A 19,182-nucleotide genomic window follows, 5' to 3' on the forward strand; every position below is an offset into this window, starting at 1 on the left:
CCTGTGTTTGACAGGTGAAGTCCATCCTCAGCATGTCTGTGTGCTCGTGTGTAAGTGTTCATTTGTCTGTGTTTGCTTACCCCGGCATTTATTCCACGGGAGACATTAGGCCTCGGTGATGGAGGGTGTTGAGCTCTAGCGCCTTGGCCCAGACCCCTGCATTAATGAGGCTGCCATCAGCAGGCTGAGCAGTTAGTCACAGCAGCCCCCTGTGTGCCACCCCATACCGGCCCCGCACATCGCTACCCATTGTTTCCTGTTCACAAATAAAGCGGGAATTAATTAGCCGGTTGGCACAACTCATGGTGCCATCGTGTCAGCACTCACAGTTCAGCTCTGTGCCTCATCCCTCAAGCCCGGTCTGCCTGCTGTGAGACTGAGCATAACAGCCACGTCCACATGAAACCGCACACTTCTGCCAGCATCGCTTGACATTTCAGATTATTGCTCACTAAAGAACAGAGAGAACTAGCCTGTATGCCGTAATGACAACATCCATTTTAACTGAACTGAACTGAAAAGCCCCCTCTTCAAATACAATGAAAGAGTGAACTCAATGTAGCTCTATAATCAGACTAGTGTTTCTTCCCACAGGTCAGACGTATTCATGTCCGTCACTCAGTCCTAAAGCTGTGTAGTGTAAGTAGGTCAGACTGGCTGGGCCAGGGTGACGGGGACAGTGAGACCGCGGACTAAGAGCGGAAAGCAGGGGGAAGAGCCTGTCCTCCGCTCATATCACAATAGCTAAAGGCAGCAGTCTCTAAACCGATTATCACTGACTTTTATTGTGTTAGTGAAGAAAATGGGACTGAGTACACTGCGTTAGACTGAAACATGCAATCATATCCACCCAGACTAAAAACAAGCGCATTATGCACAAGACGCTGACACATTAGCCAACACCTGCATGATCTTGTCACACACATCTTAAGCAGGCTCATAAATGAAACACGCCCCCCCCCCCCCTCCACCCTCTCTCTCTCTCACACATGCACAAATACACAATCATGGTCGCATTGTCACATAGGCATTGTTAAATATAGCTGTGGTGCTTAGCAGGTGTAACAAATGTCTCCGAGCCGAGGCCTGGGAGGTGTTCCCGCAGATCAGAGACACTGCTGCTGTGTCTGATTACTTGTCTGCTGTCATGGAGCTCTGCTCTCTGCGTCTGTCTCTCGCTGTCTCTCTTTCTTTCCTTCTCCCCACAGCAGCCACAGGGGACCGTCACTGCCTCGCTCACTCTTTGTTTAGTTTGTCATTCAGTAGCGTGCAGCGCAACTCCCTCTCCCATGCACAGTTATTGTTTGCCCGGATGCTACGTAAATTACGACCACTAAAAGCTTCTGACCTCAAAGTCACCGACACCACTACGAAATTGGATTATAGATTGGAATGTGTTGGCCGCAACAATTCCGCTGAGAATGAGATCAGAAATCTCCTTTGTCCTTATGAGATGGGAGCTGTGATGGTTTTTAAGGAGAGAAACACTGAGGTATGGAATGTGAGAACACTGCCCAAATCAGGTTCCTTTCTGCTGCTCAGATTACCTCTGATGTGCTCTTTTGTGCCATGTTGTCTTCTACCTGGATTAAGTTGTCTCATTGTGCTTCTGTTTGTCCCCCCTAATTTTGTCTCTTCCTGCCTTCTCTCTCTCTCCCTGTCCTGTCCTGTCCTGTCCTCCACCCCAGGGGACACCACACAAAGGATGAGATCCGCTCAGTTTCCAACCCCTGCAGAATTGGATGCTTATGCTAAGAAGGTTGCCAACAACCCCCTCACCATCAAGATCTTCCCCAACAGCGTCAAGGTCCCCCAGCGAAACCACGTGCGGCGCACCGTGAACGGGCTGGATACGTCAGGCCAGCGCTACAGCCCTTACCCTCCCTCTCAGGCCAGCGCCAAGACAGGCCTCCTCGCCATCGTCAAGGTACCCATGGTCAAAGGCATCCTCAAGGATTTTGACGGCACTCGGGCTCGCTTGCACCCTGAGGTCATCATGAACCCCCCCACCGGACCCTACCAAGTGGCTTCAACCAGCACTTTAAACCACCACCATCCACCTCCCCAGGGCCTCCCCCGGCCCCAGCAGAGCTTGCCCCTCCAACCGCAGGCCCCCCCCCAGACTCTACAGATGCTCCCTCAGCAGCAGGGCCAGACCCAGAGCCTCAGACACCCTCCCCCCATGGCCCAGCACCCTCAGGGCCTGCCCAGACCCCAGACTCTGTCTCAGCACCCAGCCCTGGGCCACCCCCAGGGGCCCCCTGCCGTCATGCTCCAGCAGCAGCACCTTCAGCAGCAGCCGCCTCCCGGCCTGCAGGGGGGCAGGAAGCTGCCAGATGGCGACGCGCCGCCTAACGTTACCGTCTCTACCTCAACCATTCCGCTCTCCATGGCCGCCGGGCTGCACCAGGGCCGCCAGGCCGACCTGAGCACCATCGTGCATCAGATCAACCAGTTCTGCCAAGCTCGGGCCCAGGGCGCCGGAGCCACCTCCATGTGCGAGGGCCAGATCGCCAACCCCAGCCCCATCAGTCGCAACTTGCTCATCAGCGCCTGCTCCAGGGTGTCCATGCACAGCAATCCTGCCACCCCTGGGTTCCCCCCACCCAACTGCATTATCGGCCCCCCAGAGAAAGCCACTGCCCCGGTGGGGTCTCACCCTCCACCCAGCATGGCTGCTATGAACCACTTGCCTGCCTACCACGCTGATATGAAGCAGCAACACCACCTCCAACAGCATCTGCATCAACAGCAGAATCAACAGCAACAAATGCAACAGCATCAACAACAGCAACAGCATCATCAACAACAACAACAACAACAACAACAACAACAACAACAACAACAACAACAACAACATAACAACACACAGCAGCAGAAAATGCGCTCTTGGAATCATCACCAGTTGGCTCACTTACCCCATGTTCAGAACGGTGGGACCCACTCCTGCAAGCAGCCTTCCCGGGACCCCGGCTTCCCTTATAAGGGCATGAGCTACCCCCCAGAGGTGTGTGTGGGTCAGCCTTACACCCTGAAACCTCCCGTAGAGAAGCCCACCCCCTCTCCCCCCGTCAACAACAACGGCATGCCCGGCCCTATGGCCCACTACACCAACGGCCACTACTTCCAGTCCCACATTTGGAACAGCAGCATTCTGCCCACACCCAACAGCGACAGCTCTGGGTCTCAGGACCTAGCCATGCCATTCCATGGTGCGGGCCCAGGGGGGGCCACCACGCTAGACTGTGGGCCCCCTGGGGCGCCCCATTACAGGCTAGGGACGGGCTCCTCCTCCACCTCCTCCTCCGCCCAGACTAATCTGATGCAAACGGCAGATTACTTGGGTGGGGACTTCCAGACGCCCTACTTCCGAGATCAAAATCTAGGGTTGATGGGCAAGATGCACAGGCCTCCCATGAGCAGGGTAGGTCCAGAGGTCGGGGACGGCAGAACCGCTCTCATCCAGCACCCAGGGTACAGATAAGCTATGGCCTTGTCTACACAACAGTTATCAGAAACCCTTTGTTTAGTCTTAAGAAAGGAAACACATGAAATAAAATTAAATTGATAACTTAAACAAATGACCGCTAATGTAAAAGAGGATAAATGAATATATTTAATGAAAAGCAGTAGGTTTTTTTTTGTCCCTCTTCTTTTTTTTATCAATCTTGCAAGTGATCAATTGACATTTTTTTTCTGTTAATGAGTGCTTTTATGTGGCACTTTAGGGAACTTTTTCTTGTGTGTGTGTGTGTGTGTGTGTGTTGTTCATTCCTAGCTTCTTTCCTATATCATACTTGTCTATCAGTGTGCCTGGATCTGAAAGGATCCTGCATTATTTCTGCATTACTTCTACACAAAGTTTTCATACGCATGGAAGAAAGAAGAAAAACAGATCTCACACTGAAAAATAGAAACATCTTCTGAGGGATGTTTGTGTTTTTTTTACAGGGTCATGTCAGGAATTCTCGGCTCTGACTAGTTTTATCAGACAAGTGGCTAATTTTCATTTTGGTGTTTACACTCAAATCTCATAGTGACTTCAAGATTAAACACAATCATAACAATTTCCTCTTGAAGACACCACAGAAGAGAGAGTAACGATCTTGTTTCAGTGCAAAGCCATCACACACTGGAGACTACAAAGTACAGCTGGAAAAGCTTGTGGTATGCACATGTACAAAGAGGTTTTGTTCTTTTGAATTGTAATTATTTATTTGTATAATAGGACTGTTTCTGAATCAGGTCACTGTTCAAGGTTGATTCCTCTCTGTCAGTTAAGGAAGCATGTAATCAGGTTGTTTGTACATAGTATAGATCCAGCAGGGAGCAAAAGTGTTGATAAGGCGATGCTCTGTCCTGCTCAAAATGCTGCAATGAATTCAGGTGTCTGTAAAAAAAAAAAAAAAACTTTTTTTTTTGCCAATGCCAGTGAGGTTTGGCAACATGATTGTGAAATGTTATTTTATTTCAGTGCAGAAGAAAGTCATGAAATATTAACTCTGACACCTTAAATGGCCAAAGTCAGGTTAACAAGGACATACTCTTTTGAAGATGTGCCATTTTATGTTGCTTTCCTTTTCCGATCATTTTCGTAACCTGAAAAATGTATTACTTGAATTGTTGAGATGTTTGTTTTGCAGGTATTGAAGGGGATAGGTTAGTTAGCAGGACAAAACTCAGTTCTGGAGTAGAAGAAGTAGAAGTGTTACTAATGTCATTTAGAAACTAACTATGAACCAAACCAGAGTTTTGATCCTGACTTTGTTGAAATCACAGCAGTAACTTAAGTGAATTAAGTTATGTGTAGTTGCTACTGATTCTGATGTGAAGTCTGCTTGAAAAGACCAAATTGATCACTTGCAAGATCACTTGGAGGTAAACAAAACGGACTTTTAAGTTTAAAGTGAAACAGCAAATGCATTGTTTATTTTATTGTACACTGGCTTACCTACTAGACTACTGTAACTTTAAAGTGTAATGACTGTGTGTGAATGTTGCCTGCTGATGTGGGTAGAGTTGAGGAGTGTGTGTGTGTGTGTGCGTGCGTGTGTGCGTGTGTGTGTGTGTGTACACACTGATGCCCATGTTCTGTTCACCTAACTCCCTAACAGCCCTTAAGAAGCCTTAAGTATTTGGTCCTTGGACTTTCCTTTGAAAATGAGCATGGTTTTAATGAAAACCCCAAATAATAACGAGAAAGAAGATGGCAAGGATACACAGAAACAGCAATTTCTGGTTTCTTTTTTTGTCTTTTATTTTAATGAAGTTTTTGTTGAATAGCAATTCCTTAGAGATTCTTTATTATGGAAAGCAAGAAATGGAGTAATATTTTGTAATTATATATTTTAGCAATGTGTAGTTACTGGGCTGTAACAAACATTTTTTCCAAGTTTAAAGCTTCAGTTTGCAATTGTGACTATTTATAATACTTGATTTGCTTGTTATTTAAATTTTATTTTCTTCTTTGTTTCTTGTACTATTGCTGTGAAATGGAAGAAGGTCCATAAGCCTTTCTTTTGTGTCATTCTGTACGACAGATAAGAGGCAAGAGCGTGAGAGTTGTGCTACTCTTTTTGTAATATTGTAATAATAAAATAAAGTTCTAATTTATGCTTTGACATGAGTTGCATTTCAATGCCACTTCAGTCTTTTTTTACTCTGATCTGCAGTATTAATTTGCATGTCCTCAATGGACTGACTGACAACAGGTGTCTCATTGGGAAGTTTTCATCTGCTCTGCATTCTGCATGGTTTCAATCTTGGAGGAATAACTTTCCTATTGTCAACCTCCGTGACAATTAAGGTAGATTACTATTCACACAAAGAGTTCCTTACATAATCAGCCTTACTTGGGAATTTTCAGAAATTGGAGACATAAAGAAAGTGTGAGCGAATGGTACAAAGGGCCTCTCTATACCGCATTTACCATGTAACCACGACAGCTGGTGCTGAAGGTGGTGATTGCACCAATTTCTGTGCTTTCATGCCATTTATCCAAGCCTGCCACTGCCAAATAGAAACAGGAAGTAGAGTAGACAAAGCAAGCTGTGAAATCCGCAGGACTATCTGGCTGCAGTAGATTTAGCCTGTCTGGCGGTGATGAAAATGGGACTTGTATAAAGGGCGCACAGTGGGAGGGGAGGCACAGCACCTCCGTGATCAGTATTGCTCCATCAAGGATTTTGAGCAATGCAGGGGCCGGTGGAGCTAGCAGGTTACGGCCTTTGTTCAGGTAATATTCATCCCTTCCAGGTAGTGGGAGTAAAAGCATTCGCAGAAGCCCCGGGATAAATCGTTTGATCAAGTTCAAATCCATTTGACGTGATTGTCTTGGCATTTAAGCAACCTGCATAGCGTTGTACTACTTAGGGAACACACTGCAATATTTCAGTGTTGTAAACTAATTTCTATTTCTAATCTTCATTGCAGATTATGTGATATTGCAACAGACAATTAAATATTACTTCAAAGATTTAACTCAAGAGTCCAGCTGACAAGTGAGTATCAAAGTCAGTCAAAATGGCAGTTGTGTGTGTTGGGGAAGGGAATCTGGATACTGTCTGTAGGTTTGGTCGGGTCGGTTCAGAGGCCAGCGTGACGCTCCGCTGTCTCCTCAGACCGGTGTGAGGGACAGGGGGCTCATCTCTGTGGACTGAGGAGTGTGCTGGCCCTGCCGCCGCCGCTGCCGACTGGCTTCCCTGAAGAAGCCTCTCCAGCTCCTCCCTGTGGGAAGAAGGAGGAAGTGTTAACGGAGGTGGATTCCTTTCTGTCGACACACAGAGCGAAACAGGCCATCCAGTCACAGAGAACTAATCACAAAGGTCACAGATGCTGCATCTCTTGAAGTCTATATGTTTCTGTGTCCGCACCTCTGTTTGGGGATCTGTGCGAGGCGGGCAGTCAGACGCTATCACAGCTCCCGGGATCCTCATTGATTATGCCCAGGTTGATGTTCCATTTGTTCCAGTTGACTTCCTCCACTCTGAGACGACAAGAGGACACATGCTCCAATTACTGTCTGCTGTGTGACGCATCAATCAGCTGTCAGAGGAGGCAAATTAGTGAGGAACACAGTGTACCGAGCATCAACCGGTTCCGCTCACACAGCTGCATCTGCATTGTTTAGACTTCAAGCCTACGCCTAAACCCTTGTTTCAGGTTTATTATTATTAGTTGCTGAAACCCTTTTCTTTTGCTGCCCAGGGGATTCAATATCTGTGAGATGCTACATGTAACAGAAATGATACTTCGCAACACAGCAGACCTCCCAGGCCCGTATGTAATATAGAGCCTGACCAGGCAATAATGGAGGTCAGTTTAAATATACCTCTCACACCATTCATCCTATAGCCATGAAACTTGAGACACATATCCGTCAATCCTAATAATGCTCTGTGAATTTGCCTCTTTGACTTGTGATTTTCCATTATTTTTCATTTTGGGGGAAAAACATTCAAAGACCTTTACAATGTCAGACCAATCAACTACAAACTTGGCCCAATTAGACTCAAAACATGGCCACCGTTAGCCAGTGAACTTGTGAATAGATGTAGCCAATCACAGAATTTGACATAACTCTATGGCAAGTCATCCGATTATCATAAAACATGGTAGACATGCTCAGTGCAATGGTCCTTATCTGTGACAGGACAGGCAGGTGTACACTCCAGTGGGACGTTTACTGTGGAAATAGCCAACTATGTGTGTCATACAAGACTCCCTCATGTTAAGGACTCATGCACTGCATCATCATGTGAGCTGAAAGAGGCTGAGCTGTATGAGCGAACCTGAAGCACCAGCGGCGGTCCTGTCCAGCGGCGGTGCCCAGGTCCTTCTGCACCCCACAGCGGAGCCTCCTCCTCAGGCAGTGAGGCAGCCCCTTCTCCAGGTCCAGGATAGTGATGGCCCTCTGAAACACACATCAAACCATCCACTAAAACAGGGGTTTCTAAACTTCTTCAAGCCAAGGGCCCCCAAATACATACTCCTTCGACCACTGAGCTCCTTTTGATAAGATCGCACCCCAAGGAACCTCATCTGAGAAGGTTTTTGTTGTCAGATATGACTTGGGGAGACAGTGGGGAGAGTGAAACCTCTGATGAAACCCTTGTACATTGTCATATTGTCAAACATAACTTCTAGGGAGTGAAATAAAAGTGAAATTAGTTGTGTCACAACGAAATCAAAACTAACTTTTTCACCTAGTTTGCCTATTTTCCATGCCATAATATACATCTATTTATCAATAAATGCCCAAAAAACTTTTACTTCCTGGAAAACAGTACATCTTTAATGATGACTTCATTGTGTACCAGGAGGCGTGAATAAAAATTCCAACCAATAAAACCATCACAGATTTTTGTTTCTGCCCCTCCCATCAAATAAAACTGTCTTTCTCTCTCTAACTGATATCCCATTTGTTTACACGTTTGAATGATCCCGCCCCAATATTCTGTTTCAACAGGATATACATCACATTAAGACAGTTTTTTAAATTAAACGCCATTTCATTGTGACTTTAAACTATACTACAGCCCCATTTGGCCTCACCTGCAGCTTCCAGATGCTGGTGCTCTCCCTGGTGATCTTCTCCACGGTGCGGCTCATGAGGGCGATCAGCATGTTGAGCAGCAGGATGTAGGTGAGGATGATGTAGGCGATGAGCAGCGCGTAGAAAACCCCCTTGTACTGGTACTCCTCGGTGAACTCCAGGTCGCCCATGCCGATGGTGAACTTGAAGAGCTCCAACGTGGTGAAGGTGATGTTTCTGTAGGTGACTTTCCGACAGTCCGCCCCCGGGGCCACGGTGGCAAAGAGCGACCGGCCTTTATCTGTGTCTGTGGTGTCGTTCTTCACGGGATGCCCTGTGAGCAGGGTGACCACCGCTACGATGGGGAGAGAGGACGGGTGGCAAGCAGATTACACACACACACACACACACACACACGCTTCAGTATGTGTTATACACTCTCTCAAATGTTTTCAGAAGAATCACTGCATATTGGCTGTCATTTCATTCTTTTTCGAGGGTTTCGTCCCAAAATGCTCTCTATCCAATTTGCAAAAACAATTGATATGTCGTGAGTTTGGAATTATGAGGTTCTCCCTGGGTGGAGTGCAGGTCTGAGATATTTGACATCCCATTCTGAGTTTAATTTTCAGGTCAGAAATCATTTTTTAAGAGTAGGTATAATTTTTTTTTTTTTTTTTTATAAATGGCAGGGCTCTTGTTTTGGATGGAGCTTTTCATTTACAGAGGAGATATGAAATACCTGCTGAAAATCCAAAGAGGAAGACACTGTAGACAAAAAGAAAGCGCAGGATATCGCTAAGGATCATCTGCAAAGAACAGAAGAGACAGACAGAGAGAGAGAGAGAGAGAGAGAGGGACAGAGAGGGACTCAGGGTTCAGATTGTTCACTGAGATATTGTGTTTTTGTACATTCCCCTTTGTTTGCCCTGTGCGGTGCTGCAGTACCTTCTGTATCATGACACTGTAGATGCCCATGTGTCTGTAGCCCCTGGAGAAGTAGAGCAGGTTGACCCAGCTGAGAGCGAGGCACAGCACCAGGAAGCCCAGGTACCTCACACTGCCGCAGCAGTACAGCGCGGCCGCCGCCAGGAACAGCGCCGCCTGCAGAAAACTGAACAGCCGCGACGCCGCCGTCACCCCAGAGGGCTCCGCCATTGTATGTAAATCACAAACAGGCTAATAATGCAAATCTGCACCGCCAAGCAATGCATAATGAGCCGGTCCTGATACAAATGAGCTTGGACACAGAAACAAACAAACAAAACGCGTTCAGATGTGGTGATCAAAGGTGCTGCGTTGGGGTTTGTCTGACTTGTTACTGTACAGTGTGTGTACAAGAAGAAAAGGAGACATTTGAAAGGAACTCCTACAGTGTTGTATATCATCAAACTGTGATGTTCAATGCATGTTATGCATGAAGTATTGTAATTTACCTTGTCAGTTATCCACGGGAATAAGAAAAATACACCACCAAACAACAAAATGGACCCAGAAATGCAAGGTACATCAGAAATAGCTGCTTTTTAGGGTGGATTTTTCCTTTAATAGTGGTATGTAAGATGAACTGTAATCCTATGATGTGGCGTGCTATGTCTCCACCACATTACTCCTGAGAGGTACTGCATATCAGTGCAGCCAATCACATAAAGAGCTTGACAACTTACAAAAGAATCTCACTGTAGCCATCAATCAGCAGCGTACGCAGCTTGGGGCGCTTCCTCTTCATGTCTATTATCTGGGGATTTAGAGAACAAGGCATGTGATAAATCATACTATTGGAATGCAGTGTCCTTGAGGGGGTGAAACGTGCCGTCGGATATTTATTTCAAGCGCAGAAGCGCACACGTACCCCTCTGACAAAGAAGTAGCAGGATGCCAGCGCTGTCAGCAGCTGACCTGAAACATACAGGTATCCCTCTGTGCTGTGCTCTATGGGAAATGGAAGCTGGGGAGCAGAGGACAAGAATCAGCGTGGGACAGTTTGGGAAGGGGGGGGGGGCTTTGAGAGTACATCAAACTGATCAATCAATCCCTCTCTCTATGACGACCAGCTCACCTGACCATCCTTCTTATTGTAGGCGACAGCGGTGAAGACAAACAGGTAGATGAGGTAGACCAGGAAGTTGAAGAGAAACATCCGACCTGCGAAGCTGTTCCACTTCTGCTCCAGCAGCTGGTTCAGAGGCTCGATCTGCAGCATCTCGTGTCGGTTCTGAAAGCAGACAGGAGTCAGTGATGCTTTTTGCAGAGGTGCGGACTCTAGTCACATGACTTGGACTAGAGTCAGACTGGAGTCACAGTTTGAATTGCTTGAGACCTGATGCATGAAGACGTGACTTGACTTGGGTTCTGCTGACTTGGGACTTGACTTTGACTTGTACTTGGATGACTTGAAAAGGTTTCTGAAGTCTTGACAGAAGATCTTGTGTTTGTGTAAATTACTTGGATTGAAAGTGATGAGATTTGTTCCAGCAGACGACTGAATTTAAATTCTGTTTTCTGAATTTGTATGAAATGATTGAATTTATTGAAGTTGAAACTGATTATAGAAAATTCTATAATCTATAAAAAAATATAGATTATAGAAACAAACTCATGATGCACTTTCCAAGTTTTTATCCTTTTAAAACAATATTGCATTGAATTGAATGCAATATTGATACTGGACTGTTGATTTATTATGATTTGACTTGGTGTTCTACATTTAGACTTGAGACTTGACATTAATGACATGGACTTGACTTTGACTTTGACTTGGTGATCTACATTTAGACTTGGGACTTGACTTGAGACTTGTGCCTCAAGACTGGAGACTGACTTGGGACTCGAGCAAAGCTGACTTGGTCACACCTCTGGTTTTTTGTTCTGAATGATAGCGGTATATCCTTTACGACTGGGTTTGAGGATGCTGCGACTCACAGGAATGTCACTGCCGTAGACCAGTATCTCCAGGACCGAGTTGTCTTCCAGTCCGGAGTCCAGAGAGGCCAGGTCGTACAGGGAGGAGTGGATGGGCCCGTACGCCCACTCCGTGAATTTACGGGACAAATGTTTGGTGTGAATCTCTAGGAACTCCCGATGCAGGATGTGGCCAAAAAGCTACAGGGACAAACAGCGATTAGAACAAACACCAATACAAATGGGTTCGACTGGAAATATGCTCACACTTTATTTATAGTCAGTTACATGTGGGGTGCCGCAAGGCTCTATTTTAGGGCCTCTTTTATTTCTTATGTATATAAATGATATGCCAGCGGCTGTGAAATGCAAGCTTTTACTGTATGCTGATGATTCTGCGTTACTGGTATCTGGGAATAATGTCAGTGAGATTGAAAACACTCTTAGTAATGAATTAGAAAGTGTAAGAGAGTGGCTCATAGATAACAAGCTCTCAATACATTTGGGCAAAACCGAGTCAATCCTGTTTGGAACTAAGAAGAAGCTGTCAAGAACAAATACGTTGAAAGTCTTTTGTAATGGAGCTGAAATTGTATCTCAGACAAATGTCTCATATTTAGGAATAATATTGGAGCAGTCACTCTCCTGTGAATATATTGCTGCTAAAATATTATCTAAGTGTGCCAGCAAACTCAAGTTCCTGTTTCGCAGAACAAGGCTTTTCGACTTTTCTGTTAAGAAACTTCTCGTGTCATCATTGATACAGTGTCATTTCGATTATGCATGCTCTGCTTGGTACAGTGGTTTGACAGCTAAACTCAGGAACAAACTGCAGGTGATGCAAAATAATATTATTCGGTATTTATTAAATGCATCCCCTCGAACTCATGTTGGTAGTGATGAATTCAGAAGGGTAGGACTGCTGCCAGTACAGCTCAGAGTAGAACAACAGAAGCTGCATCATATGTACAATATTATCAATGGGTATGCTCCTCAGTACTTGTGTTCTCAGATAACAATGGTCCATACTCAGCATAACTATAATACCAGGGCCAGTGTGCGTTCATGTCAAGTGCCTCGAGTGAATAATGTAGCTAGAAGTTCCTTTTTTTATACTGGTGCCATGTTGTGGAACAGCCTTCCGTTACACGTCAAGTTTTTAAATATGAGAGGGGCTTATAGAAGTCAGGTTAGGACTTTTTTATGGAACAGGGTAACAGATTTATAATGAAATCTGCAATGACATTGTTACTTTAGCTGTCCTTGTTTTTCTGATGTAGGAGTTATTTTTTATCTTGTAATGGTGGTGATGTGTTTTTGTTTTTTTTAGGATTGTGTTTGTTTAGTTTTTATGTTCAATGTCTTGTGCTTCCTTGTGTTTTTCTTTGTCTTTTTAACATCTTGGGACCATGTTAGAAATAAGTGTTTTTCACTTTAATATGTTATCCTTTGGATTTCTTTGTTTTGTTTTTTGTTTACTAATCCATAAATAAAATCAATCAATCAATCAATCAAATGCTAATGGATAGTCAACTTACTATTAAGAGACTATAACATGTCACTAAAAAGTCTACTGAGTTTCAGGTGATACTGCAAAAAGGAGTCTGTAGCAGAGTTGGGGTCAATTCATGAATGAACTCATAAATTCCAATTCAACTGAGGAATAGGAATTTGAAAAAACCTACAGGAAACAGAAGTGGCACTGAATTGGAATTTTGAATTTAATTCAATGAAATTCTGTGAAATTCCATGTTTTTTTGTGAGATAGGATTACACATAGGCCTAGTGTTATACATTATCAATACTGAATATCATAAACTGTTAAAAGGAACCTTTCAGGTGGTATTTGATGCATGGCATGCAATCATAATACCTTGTAAAACCTCTCTTAGAAGTGGAATTTAATGGAATTCAGTTCTGTTTCCTGTCATTCCAATTCAGTTCCAATTCTGTTTCCTTAGAGCTGGGTGCAATTCCAATTCCATCTCCAGGAACTGAACTGGAATTTACCATGCATTCTCAGTTCAAATCATGAATGGCCCCAACCCTGGTCCATAGAAATTCAAAGTCTGAACATGTACTTTCTGTCACCTGATAGTTGAATATCAACATTGGACTGTCCAAATAAAGTGTAACTGAAAATATGACACAAAGAAGGTTGCTATTTCTGTATTGCTAGGTCTAAAGCCTCCTTGGTCTGCACTGACAGTGCAGTATCCTTCACATCAGCCTCTAGTCTTTACCCCGATCTTGCCGGTCTTGGCGGCCAGTTTGAGCGGCGTCAGTCCCCGGTTGTTCTCCACGTCCTCCAGCCTCCACTTGGGGTGCAGCCGGGCGGCGGTGGTGAGGATGTGGTCGTACATGGTGGTGATGAAGTCGGTGTTCTCCCTGGTGTTGTCGGCCACCACCACCAGGGCGTGCAGCACCGTGTTGCCCTGCGAGTCCGTCAGCCGCACATCCACCCTCTGGTGCTCGTTGTCCATGAGGAAGTCCACCACCTCGGGCTGGTTGGTGCAGGCCGCCAGGGACAGAGGCAGCTCTCCTGCGGGGGGCAGAGGGAGGTCAGTGGGCGCTTTATTCACAGATTTGGAGTTTTTTCTGCATAGCTGATCACGAGGCATACTGTCATAGTGTGTGGCTCGACCTTTGAGAGGGTTTTGAGAGAGTGGTGCACAGCCTTTCAGTGTACAGCCTGTTTCAAAAGTAGGTATACATTTTATATACATTATTAACACTTATGGTATTATTAAATATGTTTCCTGTTTCCAGGCACAGTTGGATTGAATGTTGAATTATTTTGTTAAAATAACTAAATAAGTTAAAATGACATGAATTAAATTATTCAGCTTTATTTCTCATTATTATTGCTATTTTTGTAATTGTATACCTGCCTTTGAAACAGTGAGAAATCTGGCCTACTGTTGCAGATATCTTGAAAACATTTACGGTTCATTTGGACCAAATTACACACAGACTGAACTTATTATAATACAGGAGCGCCCCTTTCTTTTGGGACCAATGCCAGATAAAGGCTTGTTATTTCTAAATTATCTTCTTCGTGAAAAATAAATATTATGACATAACTCCTTTTAAGAAAATATATGGTAATGTTTGCCCACAGCAAAATTATAACCAGTTACTTGCATCCATACCTCATATATGGGGGGGAAATTATGTATGAGCAGTAAGGAAATGGGTTGCTTTGCCCACATAAAAGATTTAACATTTGATTTGTATGATAACAATCTTTTAGCCCCTCCATGAAGTATTCAACCAAGTGGGAGGACAAACTTGACATACAGGTACTGTGGGGGAAAAGTGTTCACCTGGATATATACAGCAATCAATGATGTCTCCATAACTGTCACTCAGTTTACATTATTATACAATTTTCTTCCAGCATAAAAGATACTTCATGTTTGGGCCATCCAACAACATTCCATCTCTGTTTTGGATCCTAGTTCAGCATGGGGGAGAGGCTGTTTGACATTGTGGAATATGCAAATTAATTTCACTATTCATATATGTTCATATTTGTGTGTGAATGTGATGTTTCTGAGTATTTCTTCGATGTGTGCAAAAAAAAAAAAAAAAAAAAGTATTGTTAAAATCCCAAGCTAAAATGAATGTTTTGTGTTGATAGAGAAAAGAAAACAACTTTGTTTCAGATCTTCCAGATTGGTCGTTGTGGTAACGGCGACTGGAAGGTGGACAAGTTTGGACTGAAGTAATTTTTTCTTTTTTCTTAAACCTCTTTACCCCATTTAGGGGCATAGGGCGTCCACCAGAGCTCGCCATCTCACTCTCTTCTGGATTGAAGTAATAATCCACAACATTTTCATATAAGTAAATACCTGTTTTGCTACTCTCTATCGCCGATTGATACAACACAATAGTGATTCAACCTATAGCCAATTCATGAAAGATTTTACATTTGCTGTTCTAAACACCCGGTGTCTGGTAGGTCTTTCCCTGAAAATCCTCTGCTGCACAGGTTTTATGTTTCTGGCAGCAACAACAGCAGTTTGTTTGGAATAAACAGAAAAATAACTGAGTAGTTAACATGAGCAGCAGTAGCCACCATGGCTAAATAGACAAAGAAAAGCCCCAAAGATGTCACCATAAATAAAAAACCAAACAAAACAGGGATCTCGCAGATCACCACTTTAATCACTGAGTGACTGATCTACTCAGTAGATGATCTTTGTCCGAGCCTCCAGAGGAGGGCACTCACACACTGCACAGCCCGTGGCTCCATGTCAGCAGTTCACTCACCGAAGTAGAAGCTGGGCCCATCATGTGGCTGGAAGAACTTCCCACAGGCTTTAGCATGGACGTCTGCTCCTTTACTTACCAACAGCGTGACAAAGTCAATGCTCCTCCTCTCTATCGCCACATGGAGAGCTGTTTGGCCTGTTGAATACAGATCAATACACAGAAAGGATGGGTATTAATTATTTAGCCATCACTTTTCTTTATATTCATTGATTGTAATAAGATTGGTTGTGAACAGAGTAATGGTTATGCTGTTCCAACTTAAAATGATACAGATATAGGCACTAGCAAAACATGTATATTGTCCAGAAGGTTTTTTTTAAAACATTATTCTCATAGGATTTCTGTTTTATTAGATAGTACATGTAACACACTTGAATAAACCGATGTCCAGGCGTGTATATGTTTTTAAAACGTTTATTTCTCCCAGGTCAACGTTAATTACAACACACAACCGACAGCATCTCTCCACACCTGTAGCTATCGGTCAATTAACTACGCACATGACAAGGACCTCTCAAAAAGGCCCCAGGGCTGCCCCCGCGTGCCTGCGTGCAATTCAGTTGTTCTCAACAGACCTTATAAGTGAATATGATAAACAATTTACTGATATAATTACTTAAAGAAATAAAAATAAAGAACCTTGTGGGGGGTGTCCAAAATTCTGCCCAATATTACTATGAGCCCCACATACACAGTGAAAGAGAGAGAGAGAGAGAGAGAGGATGACAAGACGAGTGCAAGTCCAAATCCAAGCCCACAACATCACAAGTACAGTTTACCTTTGTAGTAGCTGTCGGTGTAGGCTGCGTTCACAAACTCTTTGATGTCTCCCATCTTGTCTGAAATGTCCAGGAAGTATTCCACTGTGTTGTTCTTTCCATCTCGGAGGTTCAGCAGAGCCTTCATCAGGACGTTCTTACCATACGACTGATCTGCAGGTAGAACCACAAGTTCACAGATAGGGAGTCATGTTCTATGCACAGGTCAACATCTGACTATTATTGCAGTTGTTGAATTGCAGCCCCCCCCCCCCCAAACTCCCCTTCCCCCTTCCCCCCTCTCACACTCTGAGTTGGTGAGCTTCTTCATGTTCTGGTGCAGGTAGCGGTGCAGGCCGTCCAGCTTCATGACATCACCGCTGGCCGCCGCCTCAAACAGCCTCTTGATGTCGAACCTCTTGCTGTCTCTCTCCTCTTTGGTCTCCTCCACACCTCGAATCTTCCTACAAACAAAAAAGACACATTGCAGACTACTGCGTTGCAAAGGATTACCTTCAACTACATGTGTATCTCACCCATGTAGGTCAAAAATAAAGAGCGTGTTGTTGTTACTGCTTGTTGCGGCTGCACCCACTGCATTAATCAATACTGCTGCTCGATACTACACAACACTGGGCTTATAATGAATCAAATTCAGTATCACCAGTGCATGGCGAGGCTCACTTGTCAAAGTTGAGATTGAATTTGATCTTGGGCTTGGCCTGCTCCATTTCCTCCTGGTAGTCGGTGTCCATGGGGGCTTTGGGGCTGTCCGGGCTGCTCATGCCCAGAGCCGAAACCAGCCGGTCCTTCTTCACCGCTCGGCCCTGGGACCTCTCCTCGTCCGTCCTGTCGTCCGTCTCCAGGAAGAAGCCGGACGTCCCGGGGCTCTGCGACCTCTCCATCCCGACCCCCTCGCTCCAGCAGTCTGGATAGAGGTGTGACACCAGTTTAAGTTTCAGTCGGCTCTGCTCTGCCACGTGTTTAAGGCAGGGTTCACTTCAAAAACCTCTTCTGCAGCGGCTCACTGGCCTTTAAGGGCACAGACATATTCAGACATGTGATGCTTCAGCCCAGTGACTAACAAAGGAGTTTATTTAGAAGAGGATTTCCATGACAGCAGTAAACACAGCACTTGATCACAATAATAAAGGCATTCTCAGTATGGCTCATCCAAGAATGTGAGCATCTGTGAGTAAGATAAAGCAAAATATTATTGACTTCCTCCAAAGTTGAGCTGATCAAACATAAATCATTCATATTGCAACAAATACTGTATGTTAAGGATAATGGGAAATTAATTTTAGGTTGTTTCTTCTTCCCCTTTTCTCATCTGAAAATGGGGAAGAGGTGACTCAATGGAAACTGCGTAGGACTCCATGCCCATCACAAGAGGAATACACGGAGCAGCAGAAACAGAGAAGTAAGCATATTGGTTTGCCCCACGTGATTGTATATGTCATTTTTCAAAAACAAGAACATGTTACCAAAAATATTTTAGTTTACTAGAGGAAGAAATAAAAAGAAATGAGAGAATTCTGAAAATATATTATTATTATTTGCTTCTGTACACATTTCTCTGAGCCTCAGGTTTCAGCACAATACTCCAGACGCACTGTCATCAGATTAAACTTTAGAAATACAGAATCTGGCAGCCTTTGCATGTCAATGATAAAAATCTGTTCTCTCTACCTCTACTATAATCTACATTCTTATCTGAGCACATCCTTAAGTTTATCTCTTAATCAGCGCTGTATGTCTGCATCACTGGAAACGTTCAAATGTACAAAATATATGATGATAATAAATCATAACTACTGCTGACTGGTAGGGCGATAGGTTCAACAATACTGTTCAGGACCAAACTAATAATTTGAAATTGGTACACAAAAATCAAAACAATACATTATTTGACTTACCAGAAGTATTTCCCACAGAAAAAGGTCTGTAGCTCTAAATTGACCCTGTGCAGAAACCTTACATCTTTCTTCACAATTTGATCTTCAAGTCAAAAATAAAGCCTCCAAATCCAGGCAGCAGTAAGATGTGCTGGTCCTGGGGATGCTGGGCGGTGTAGTGGTGATGAGATTACAGAGCGAGCAAGACAAAGGCAGATAAAGTGACCCTCTCTGGAGGATATCAGAGCACATTACCGCAGCTCTGAGAGCTTAAAAGGATGCTTGACCCATGCTGTATTGACCATCTCCAGTCAAGCTGAGACAGCAAAGACGGCACAAAGGATTTCAGCGTTATACACTGCATGAACTAACATGCGCTGTACAATCATGATGGAGAATATCACCCAATTTAGCTGGACAGCTTTTGAACTTTGAACACCCATTTCCAATGACAATAGACAGTTTCGTTTGCTCTATTCGTTCAAAAAATCATAAGTGAGTAACTTACCCTTCTGAACACTTTGTTTCTTACTGAGATTTTTCTGTCACTTTTCTATAACATCTAGCGTTTTTTTTTTTCATTAGGTTTCTGCAGGGCTTCCTGTGTGCCTTGCCTGTTTCTTCATCGTCTTTGTCTAATGGGTGTGTTGTGTGTGTGTGTGTGTGCGTGTGTGTGTGTGTGTGTGTGTGTGTGTGTGTGTGTGTATGTGTGTGTGTTAGCGGTGCAGCTGTGGTCCTGTGACTGAGTGTGTGGTTGCAAAGCTTCTGCCTATCAGCGTGGGCTGCTGAGCTGCGTTCATGAGATCGGTCGATT

At 44.2% G+C, this 19,182-nt stretch overlaps 2 protein-coding genes across 2 annotated transcripts in view; one reads left to right on the forward strand and one right to left on the reverse strand.

Annotated features, from left to right (window-relative positions):
- The window catches only part of fam222ba (family with sequence similarity 222 member Ba), a 29,209-nt gene extending 23,588 nt beyond the window's left edge, over positions 1-5,621 (forward strand). The window contains exon 3 of the mRNA XM_071900786.2: positions 1,689-5,621. Coding sequence (XP_071756887.2) covers positions 1,689-3,484 — 1,796 coding nt within the window. The 3' untranslated portion in view covers positions 3,485-5,621. The remainder of the gene's footprint in view (positions 1-1,688) is intronic.
- A 2-nt stretch (positions 5,622-5,623) lies between these two features.
- On the reverse strand, positions 5,624-18,997 carry trpv1 (transient receptor potential cation channel, subfamily V, member 1). The gene is made up of 16 exons (XM_071900785.2): positions 18,877-18,997; positions 17,155-17,398; positions 16,777-16,934; positions 16,492-16,644; positions 15,710-15,847; positions 13,678-13,976; positions 11,456-11,635; positions 10,593-10,748; positions 10,386-10,481; positions 10,201-10,271; positions 9,482-9,647; positions 9,276-9,342; positions 8,554-8,888; positions 7,791-7,912; positions 6,873-6,985; positions 5,624-6,726 (listed from the first exon to the last, which is right to left on the reverse strand). Exons 2-15 carry the CDS (start codon positions 17,373-17,375, stop codon positions 6,904-6,906), a joined length of 2,244 nt encoding a protein of 747 aa, XP_071756886.2. The 5' UTR covers positions 17,376-17,398; positions 18,877-18,997; the 3' UTR covers positions 5,624-6,726; positions 6,873-6,903.
- Positions 18,998-19,182: the final 185 nt, after the last annotated feature.

The sequence above is a fragment of the Centroberyx gerrardi genome, chromosome 11 (assembly GCF_048128805.1).
Source record: "Centroberyx gerrardi isolate f3 chromosome 11, fCenGer3.hap1.cur.20231027, whole genome shotgun sequence".
Classification (NCBI taxonomy): Eukaryota; Metazoa; Chordata; class Actinopteri; order Beryciformes; family Berycidae; genus Centroberyx; species Centroberyx gerrardi.

Excerpts from the sequence above, each read along its gene's own strand:
- trpv1 (XM_071900785.2), bottom strand. The coding sequence starts at position 17,375 with ATGGAGAGGTCGCAGAGCCCCGGGACGTCCGGCTTCTTCCTGGAGACG. Across the intron at positions 16,645-16,776 it reads GAAGCTCACCAACTCAGAGT|ATCAGTCGTATGGTAAGAAC; the intron begins GTGAGAGGGGGG and ends TTCTACCTGCAG. Across the intron at positions 10,272-10,385 it reads GCTACTTCTTTGTCAGAGGG|ATAATAGACATGAAGAGGAA; the intron begins GTACGTGTGCGC and ends CTAAATCCCCAG.